The sequence below is a fragment of the Blennius ocellaris genome (genome assembly GCF_963422515.1).
Source record: "Blennius ocellaris genome assembly, chromosome: 9".
Lineage (NCBI taxonomy): Eukaryota > Metazoa > Chordata > Actinopteri > Blenniiformes > Blenniidae > Blennius > Blennius ocellaris.
In genome coordinates, this window is record NC_137658.1 from 18,026,661 (window position 1) to 18,035,348 (window position 8,688).

The 8,688-nt window shown below is 42.6% G+C and overlaps 1 protein-coding gene across 1 annotated transcript; it reads right to left on the reverse strand.

The window, feature by feature from the left end:
• Positions 1-2,536: 2,536 nt before the first annotated feature.
• Positions 2,537-7,490, reverse strand: cnga2a (cyclic nucleotide gated channel subunit alpha 2a; the record flags this gene model as incomplete). Its single annotated transcript, XM_080502292.1, has 10 exons — positions 2,537-2,716; positions 2,804-3,181; positions 3,405-3,503; positions 3,723-4,001; positions 4,098-4,585; positions 4,738-4,844; positions 6,033-6,143; positions 6,222-6,410; positions 6,522-6,632; positions 7,402-7,490. The coding sequence occupies 10 exons, from the start codon at positions 7,488-7,490 to the stop codon at positions 2,537-2,539; spliced, it is 2,031 nt and encodes a 676-aa protein (XP_080358418.1).
• Positions 7,491-8,688: the final 1,198 nt, after the last annotated feature.

The window sequence follows — 8,688 nt, forward strand, 5'->3', positions numbered from 1 at the left end:
AAGAGAAAACAAAAACTCTTTTTTTTCCAAACCTGAAAAATGACCGGTTAGCTCTGTTGGATAGGGCATGGTGCTAATAGCCCAAAGGTCACAGGTTTGATCCCCATACGGGCTACACATTTTTTTGCCCCCAATAGAGAAATTCAGTTCTTTTTTTAACGCTTTAACCTGCTTTCGTACCACGTTCTTGTGTAATGACGAAGGTGTAAAACCTATTTTTTACTCAACTATAGTCCAGAAGAAACCTTCCATTGCTAGCGCAACATAGCACGTGGCTCTGAATGTTTCGAAGCTCTGTAGTTAAACTGAGTCAATGCGGCGTCAATGAGTTAAGTCAGTGTTTTTCAACCACTGCCGGGTAATTATCCAATTTCACATTCTTTCTAAAAAACCATGTACTCTCACAGTCGCTTTCAGCTGGGAGAACAGTGTGCAGAATAATCGTGTATGAATACTGTGGCCAGCACTGCTGTGCTGAGATTCTATTCTGCCAGCTGAACCCCAGAGGCTTTTATTTTGACATGAACACCTGCAACGGGAACTTCATAACAGGACCAGACTCCACACAACACATTTCTCACTCATGGTTGCACACCAACATCCAACAAACCAAACCAAACTAGGTTGAGTGTTTTTTAAAAGTTCTGCCTTTGGAGCCATTTTCAACAAGTTGCATTTTCAGTGGCATTGAACATCTGTGTTGTAAATGAACACCCAAAACGCGAAAAACATTTTGCATTTTCATTTGAAAACATCTTTTAAACAGGGTCTAAGATGCACAGAAGATGAATGGATCTTGGTTCCTTCATCCTATAACTGTAATCTTGGTCTCCATACTATTTGTAGCTTGGTGATAATATAATATATGTTTATATAGGAGTGTTGATAAACTCCATAGGTTATATGGAATAACGGAAAATAATGTGTCGATGCATTGCAGCTCGGCATGATAGAGACCTTGCTGAGGGCCCTGGAGAAGCGCCCCTGGCTCCTGGGTGTCTACGTCATCGCTGTGGGACTCCCCGTCATTCTCTTCATAAGCTTCATGTGGCCTGATAAGGTGTGGTACAGATGATTCAGGACAAGGGGGGGGACTTTGCTTGTTCTTCCAGAGCTACACAATTCAACCATGTGGTGTGTTTTACATCCAGAGGTTTGGACCTCCTGATCAGCCGTATTACTATAAGAAGTGTGACGATCCTCAGCCGGATGATCCCGAGTCTACACTACAGAAGGACAACAAAGGTATTGTGTTATATTTACATTCTGAAATCATTTTGACTGCCTTCAGCAGGCCAATGGTTCCTGGCAGACTGTCATTTGACCGTATAAACTTTATGGGACAAGAATTGATGACACATTTTTGTGTTTTTGTGCAGAAATGGATACGAAGATGTCAAGAAAAGAAACCACAGTGACGCACAAAAGGAAGCTGAACTAGCAAATCACCACCAAGTCTTAGGGTTGGGGAAAAAAACTAAATCTGTGTACAAACATTCAATTATTAGTAAAAAATGTGGTTGAAAAATATAGATGTTTGCTCATTTATAATTTATAGCACACTTGCAGGCACACACACATTGATGGAATTGTTCATCTCAGCTATCTATATCTAATAAAAACATAATTTCAAACACAATGTCTTTTTTTCTTAGAAAAATGTCATAGAATCACACTTACATTATGAAATATGATGACATATTTCCATGTATTACTGAAGCTGAACTTTTGATGTACTAGTGGACTTCAGCTGAATTTGTTAGCTTTGCTTAGCACATTATATCTTTTCAAAGGAAGATGATAACTCCTCAAAGGTTTGCTAATCTCTCAGTTACACATTATTCATTTCATCTGTTAGAGTAGAGAAGTAAAAAGAAAAGTTTATTTTGTATGTTTATGGGCAATAGACTGTGGCGTTTCTACATGTCAATCCTTGGTGGGACAAGATTTCATTTCAGGTCTAGTGACACCACTCATAAACTTATGAATTATATGAGTTGCCACGATAAATATAAAAAAACAGAGAGACAGGAAGTGGGTAAACATTACATCTTTAATGAGAACATGGAAACAAGGCTGTGCTCAATAAATCTAATGGGACACACTGAAACCAACTCTAATATTTGTGGTCTGGTCTCATGAACTAAAAAGATACAACATAAAATCATAAATAAAGAGATGTAGCCTTGGAATTTTGAGAAGTGTTCAAATTTTTTTTTAAAAAGGAGTAAGTATAAAGTGGAATTTTTGTTTGATCAAAACACACATTCTATATTCAAAAAAAAAACTGTGTTACCATCAGTGGATGACCATAAAAGTTTCTTTATATAAATTACTTAAGCGTGTCTTTAACCTTATTGTTTGGCACTTTTCCCACATTTAGTACAAATGTCCAGCAAAACATTTAACGTTATTATATGTGTAATATGCAATACTGGAAAGCATGACAAGTCATCTTGAAGAAAGAAAACCCTTCAAAAAAAACAACTTTAAAATGGAGTACAACTACATGCTAGAAAACAAATAGCGATGTCCATCAGAGCCGAATGTTGATTTCACTCCTCGCACCATCACCTGACATGCTCTCGTTGCCATCGACGTCCGACAGAAAGCCACTTCCGGTGGCCACCGTGGTGTTTTGCTCGAGGGCTGTCAGGCGCCGTTTCAGTCGAAGCTGGGAGGAGTTGAACTCACTCTGTAGACGAGCTAAACATGTCTGAAAGAAAACATCCATCATCATTATCATCGCAAGAAATGGTGAGATCTTTCAGTGTCTCCTGCAAGCTGACCGGTCAGAACAGACCTGCAGCCGGTCCAGGCTGGTTTCCAACCTCTCCACCTTCGCCTCCATCTCCTCCCCGGCAGACACGTTCACCTCCTCCAGAAGCCCCTCTTTCCTCAGGATGTCCCGCCCCCTCTGCTCCAACTGGGCTCTGGCGTCGGGGAACTCCTGCAGCGCCTCCATCAGGTCTTGTTTGGACAGGCAGAAGAGATCAGAATATCCCAGACTCCGGATGTTAGCTGTGCGCCGGTTCCCCATCTTGCTGCCGCTTATGTTCAAGATGCTAATTTCACCGAAGCAGCTTCCTGAGGTCAGCACAGCAAACTGGGTGACTCCGTCCTCCCCCACCACTGCCAGACGGCCATCTTTTATGATGTACATCTCCTTCCCAATATCTCCCTTGGAAAGAAGACCAGAGCCGGTGTGTTAGAACATTTAGCAGAAAGCAGGAACACTGGGACTGTAAGGCAGCTTGTATAGCATGAGTAGCAAATCAAACTGTACAGGAAGATTGGGAGTACCACATTTAAAAGAATTGTATTACTTGGAACTGATAGGGTTTATCAGTTTAATCAATCACATCATTTTGAAAATGTTGCAGAGCCCAAAAGGGAATACTAACCTTCCTACATATGTAGTCTCCAGGACTGAAAACTTGAGGGCGAAGTTTCAACACAAGCTCCACAAGAAGGCCTGCCTCACAGTCCTGGAAAATACGAACCTTGATCCAAAAGCACACAGATTCATAAACACAAAAGTAATACTTGATGCAACACAGTCTGAGAATCTCTTGATCTGGTCCATCAAGTTTATAGTAACAATTTATCTCGAGTGGAGTTATGGGAAAGTAGCTGCTTCCTGTTTACATAGGGCATAAGGTTGGGCACAGTCAGAACACAACTGAGGACAAAGTGAAGCTGTTGATGGTGAGGCTCTTTACCTTCTTTAGAGTGTCCAAGTGGACATTTATGGCAATCTCGGCCCTGAGTTTATTCGGCAGGCTCCTCAGAACTTCCTGTTCATCTATCGTCTTCTGATTGGTCCAGAGGTAGTCAAACCAGCGAATGACGCGCTGCTCCAGCACTTTGCTCACATGTCTGAAGTGCATGTAGTGTTTCAGTGTGTCCACACGGGTTTGAAAGACTGCTCTCGTTGCGTTCATGTTGGAGATCATTGACCCCACGTTTCCCACAATGGAGGCAAAGATCAGAACACCAATCTGGAACAGGGAAATAAAAAAGTGCAGTCCTTGTGTACAGAGCTACACATTGTAAGATTTTGTTTGTTTCGTCCTAGCATGGTATTAAAAATTTACCAGAAAGTCAAATATCAAGAAGAGATATTCTTCATCTCGAACAGGAGGTGGCGTCTCTCCAATGGTGGTCAGCGTCAGAGTGGACCAGTACAGACAGTAGATGTAAGTTCTGGTCAGGGAGCCGAACTCGGGGTCAGATGCGTTGGGATAAACCCAGGAGTCAGAACCCAGTCCCAGAACCTTGGAGAAGCTGTAGTACCCGCAGGCGTTCCAGTGGATGATGACCAGGATGTACAGCACCAGCTTCCAGATGCGGAAAGCGTTGGGGTAGCCCGTCCGCGTCTCCGTTCGCTCGAAGAGCTCGAACAGACGGGACAGTCGCAGCAGGCGGTTGAACCGAAGAAGAGGCTTGTAGCTCATTCCCACCCAGAGGTACAGGAGGTCGGTGGGAAGGATGGAGCAGACGTCGAGTTTACATTGTTGTGTTCGGACGTAGTTTTCTCTCAAGCGCCGCACATCTTTCACCATCATGCCTTGTTCCAGGAAACCTTCACAAACACAATTAATACCCAGAGTACTTTAAAACCCAGTTATATTTATCAACAAACACAGAAATCCTGAAGACTTAGACATGGATTACTACTCAACGACAAAAAGAACCATTAATTTTATAGTTTGTTGCTCAGAAGTCAAAATGAACCTGTATGCAGGCGAACTGCGATATCCAGGATATAGACTCCATCACAGATGTAATCCAGCACCAGCCACGCCAGCACAACCTTCATCTGGAGCTCATCGAAGCACGCCCTGCAAACACACATACAGAGAGCGAACAGATATGACAGTGACATTTCAAACAGAAGGAGGTGATACTATCAGTGAAAGCAAACGTCATCCTCTTTCAAGCAGCCACCTCAGATAACAGTTGTATATTATGTGTTTGGATCCATACTGTTGGGTCATATTGTATCATTAAATACGTTTGTAGTATGTGTTCTAATACCCTTTAATCTAAAAATCTTTATCATGTGGGTGCTTTGTCCAGATTGAGGCTTTGACAGATGACAGTGTGATCTGCTACAAATGTATATTGAGACAATTAAGGCCCTGTTTACACAACAAGGTCTTCAAGTGAAAACAGAAAACTTTCTTTGTGTTTTGGGTGTCTGTTTACACAACAATGGTGCTTGGAGCCACTGAAACCAGACTTTTTGAAAACAGCTTCTAAGCTCCACATTTTTGAAATGGCTCCGACTTCGTCTTTCTGAAAAACATTCCTATGTCCCTGAACATTTTGGAATACCTGCTATTGTGCGTGCGCACCACAGCTGTAGTAAATAGTTCTTGCACAAGTCGGACGATGGCGGCCTCCAGGGTGTCATGACTCCCAGTCCACATATATTGTAGTCTCATAAAAAAACAACAGCACCCATAGTGGCTCTATTTGCAAACAACATCATTTTCAGCGTTTGTGCCATTTACGTGGAAACAGACTTCATTTTTAAAATTTTGACGTGGAAAAGCAACATTTTATGAAACATAAACCCAAGGAAGATACATTTTCACTTAAAACGTTGTCTTGTAATTGGAACCAAATACTATTACTCTTAAAACTTTCGGTCTGGTGTCGTCCATCAATCCATCCAGTTAGGGTCAGAATGAGTTGCAGAATATTGTAGCTGACATTGGGCAAAAAGCAAGGAACTTCCTGACACACCTCTCACACACACTTCTCCAAAAACTTCTGAATTAGCAAGGGGTGAAGAAGCTGGTTGACCTGGAGAAATATGCACATGGGAAACATGCAAACTCTGCACAAGGAAGTCCTTGAGCCTGGAACTGAACTGTAGTTTTCTTGCTGGCAGATCCTAATTGTTCTCTCAAAACCTGAAACCTCCATCGTGAGGAATCTTTATTGAGTGATGTTTAAGACCGGATCAAAGATATGTCGTAATACGATTGAGTAGAACTCCCAATAGCTCAACAAATTCTTACCTGACAACTAATAGTGTCCAGTTGTAGAAAACTGCAGCCCCGATCACCATCAGCCAGTAGTAGTAAGCATCATCTGATGGCGATATGACCACAACAGTACACCTCCTCCTCCTGAAAGTCAGTCAAAAGACATTAATATGTTGCTTGACGTTTCGTCTTTTGTGTATTCTTCCAGTTCAGTTTTCATACGTTCGTCTGGGGCGTCTGATTTCATGCTCTGCGTCTGAGCCGGTGTGGCTGTGGCTGATGCGGCTGGGCGGGGCCGGCATGTCATTGGTGGGACCCCTGAAGCGCTCCAGAAAGGAATCTGGCCGCTCGTTCTCCTCATTCAGGCTCTTCTGAGCCCACTCTCTCAGAGTCATCACCATGCCAACAATCCTGAGGGCAGAGAACAACGAGACGCCGACCGTCTCTACGGTGTCACATATGGATCCCTTTCTGAAACTCATTAGATTTCCTTGAATCTTGACTGTTGTCCTGTTGTCTTACCTGGACAGGGCGCCTCGCCCATGAAGAGAATTCTGAGAATTAATCTCTCTTTTGTCGATAGCCGCCATCCTCTGCAGCTCTGAAGAACTGTCATCGCACACAGATTGTCCTCTACGGACCACAAAAACAATCCAGTAAGTGCAAAGAACAAAACAAGTATATAGATGTACCTTTTGTTTAATGTCTCTTAGCTTCGAAAGAAACTTCTTGCTTTGTGTCATAAACGTCAGTAACAAAGCTCATATCTGACCACTGGCCACTTGAGGTCATTTCAACAGGATGTTAAAACATTATTGAGATTCTCAACGACATGTAATCCAACCGCAGGAACTTACACATTCATTTTGAATGGCAAGAGCGCCACCTATTGGTAACAACAACAGAAATCACACTGCTCACTGTCTTATGGCAAGTGACACATTTTTAAATGCTGGACATTCTTTATTTTCAAAAGGAAAGATATCATTTGAACTGAAAGGTAAATTAGATATTAGCACTTGATGCACCTCTAACATTGATATAGTCTTGCTTTTTTTTTGTCTGCATTAAACGTTTACAGAGAGATTTAGCTGAAAAGCCTCGTCTTTCAAATAACATTCATATTTTTTTCATGGTCAACAAATTAAACAAAGAAAACCTCAAAATCTTGTATGATGGTGAAAGTGTTTGCAAGCTTTTTGCCTCACTCTCACATTTGGGAGTGGCTTCAAGGCAGCTACCCACATCATTTGTACCAAAATCTGTTAACACGCTGAAGTTATATAGTCTTTTCTTGACATGGGGACAAATAAAAAGTAACTGCTTTTGATATTATATAAAAGTTCCCTAATGTGAGAGAATTACTGTGTGTGCATGTGCGTAGGTGTGTGTGTGTGTGTACCTGCTCAGAGTGCTGTCGGCTCGTTCGCTCTCCTCTTCAGTCCATGTTTTCACAGAGAGCCTCTGCGAATCCTGCACATGACCCGTCATTCTGCACGTACACACACACACACACACACACACACACACACACACACACACACACACACACACACACACACACACACACACACACACACACACACACACACACACACACAAAGTTAACAAGTCTTTCTACACATCCCTGAAGGGAAAAACAACATGTAAGTCACCACGGTGAGGAGACCTGCACACACAGACGGATCAGCAAGACAGAGAGGAAGGTCATCCGCTCCGAGGTCATCCTCCATCGGGGACCCGATGGCATGGCAACAGGAGGTGTAGTAGTTATGACAACAGTTATTAAGAGGGAAAGACAAAAAAGACACAACCTGATCAATTTCCCAATGTCCCTGCGTTCAGCCGCTCAGCCCGTTCATCGGCTCCCCTCATGTGTCCATCTGTTCCTCTGCTTTCTCTGTAAATGCGAACAACCACCAGATGAATTCATGGATGTGGAGTGAACAAATGTATCTGACTAAAGCAATGATCACATGGTCTTTACAAAAAAAATAAAAAAGCTGAATTTAAATTGCAAATTGTGTGTGTGTGTGTGTGTGTGTGTGTGCGCGTGTGTGTGTATTCCTTTTTGCCAGCAGGCTCATTTGAATTCAACAACCAGGTTTGAAGTGGCCTCTGAACCAGCAGTGTGTCTTTGTCTGCGAGGACTCGTCTGATTACTGGGAAGAAGAAGTGTGTGATGTGCACACCTGCATCCGTAAAACTCACGTGCTATCCTGGCTCTCTTTGGCCACAGACTCCAGACATGCAACAATATGGAGTGAAATATGATTGAACTTGTTCTAAAGAAGGACGGAGGAATGAATGAACAGATGAGTCGTGTTGATTTATTCTCACAAATCTGCAATGGAAGAAAACCACCTTCGAAACCATGATGCACAAACATGCTTACCAAATATGAATACCTGATCAAATCCAAGCAGCGTGCACCGAAATGGCAAAAAAATAGCACGCAGCATGTGGTAGAAGTAGAAGATCCTGGACTGTGCTGTTGGTGTGACAGAAGCTTTCAAAGTGGCAGTGGAATTCCACGAAGCCATTTGTCTTCTGCAGTGGGGACAGATGGTGTAGCATGACAAGGGTCTCCAGGGAACATGTTTGCTGATGAACAGTGAACTACAGTGCAAAGAAGTCGATGTTCAGTGTGACTGGATGGAGATATTCTCTGACTGAAGGGTTTCCTGAA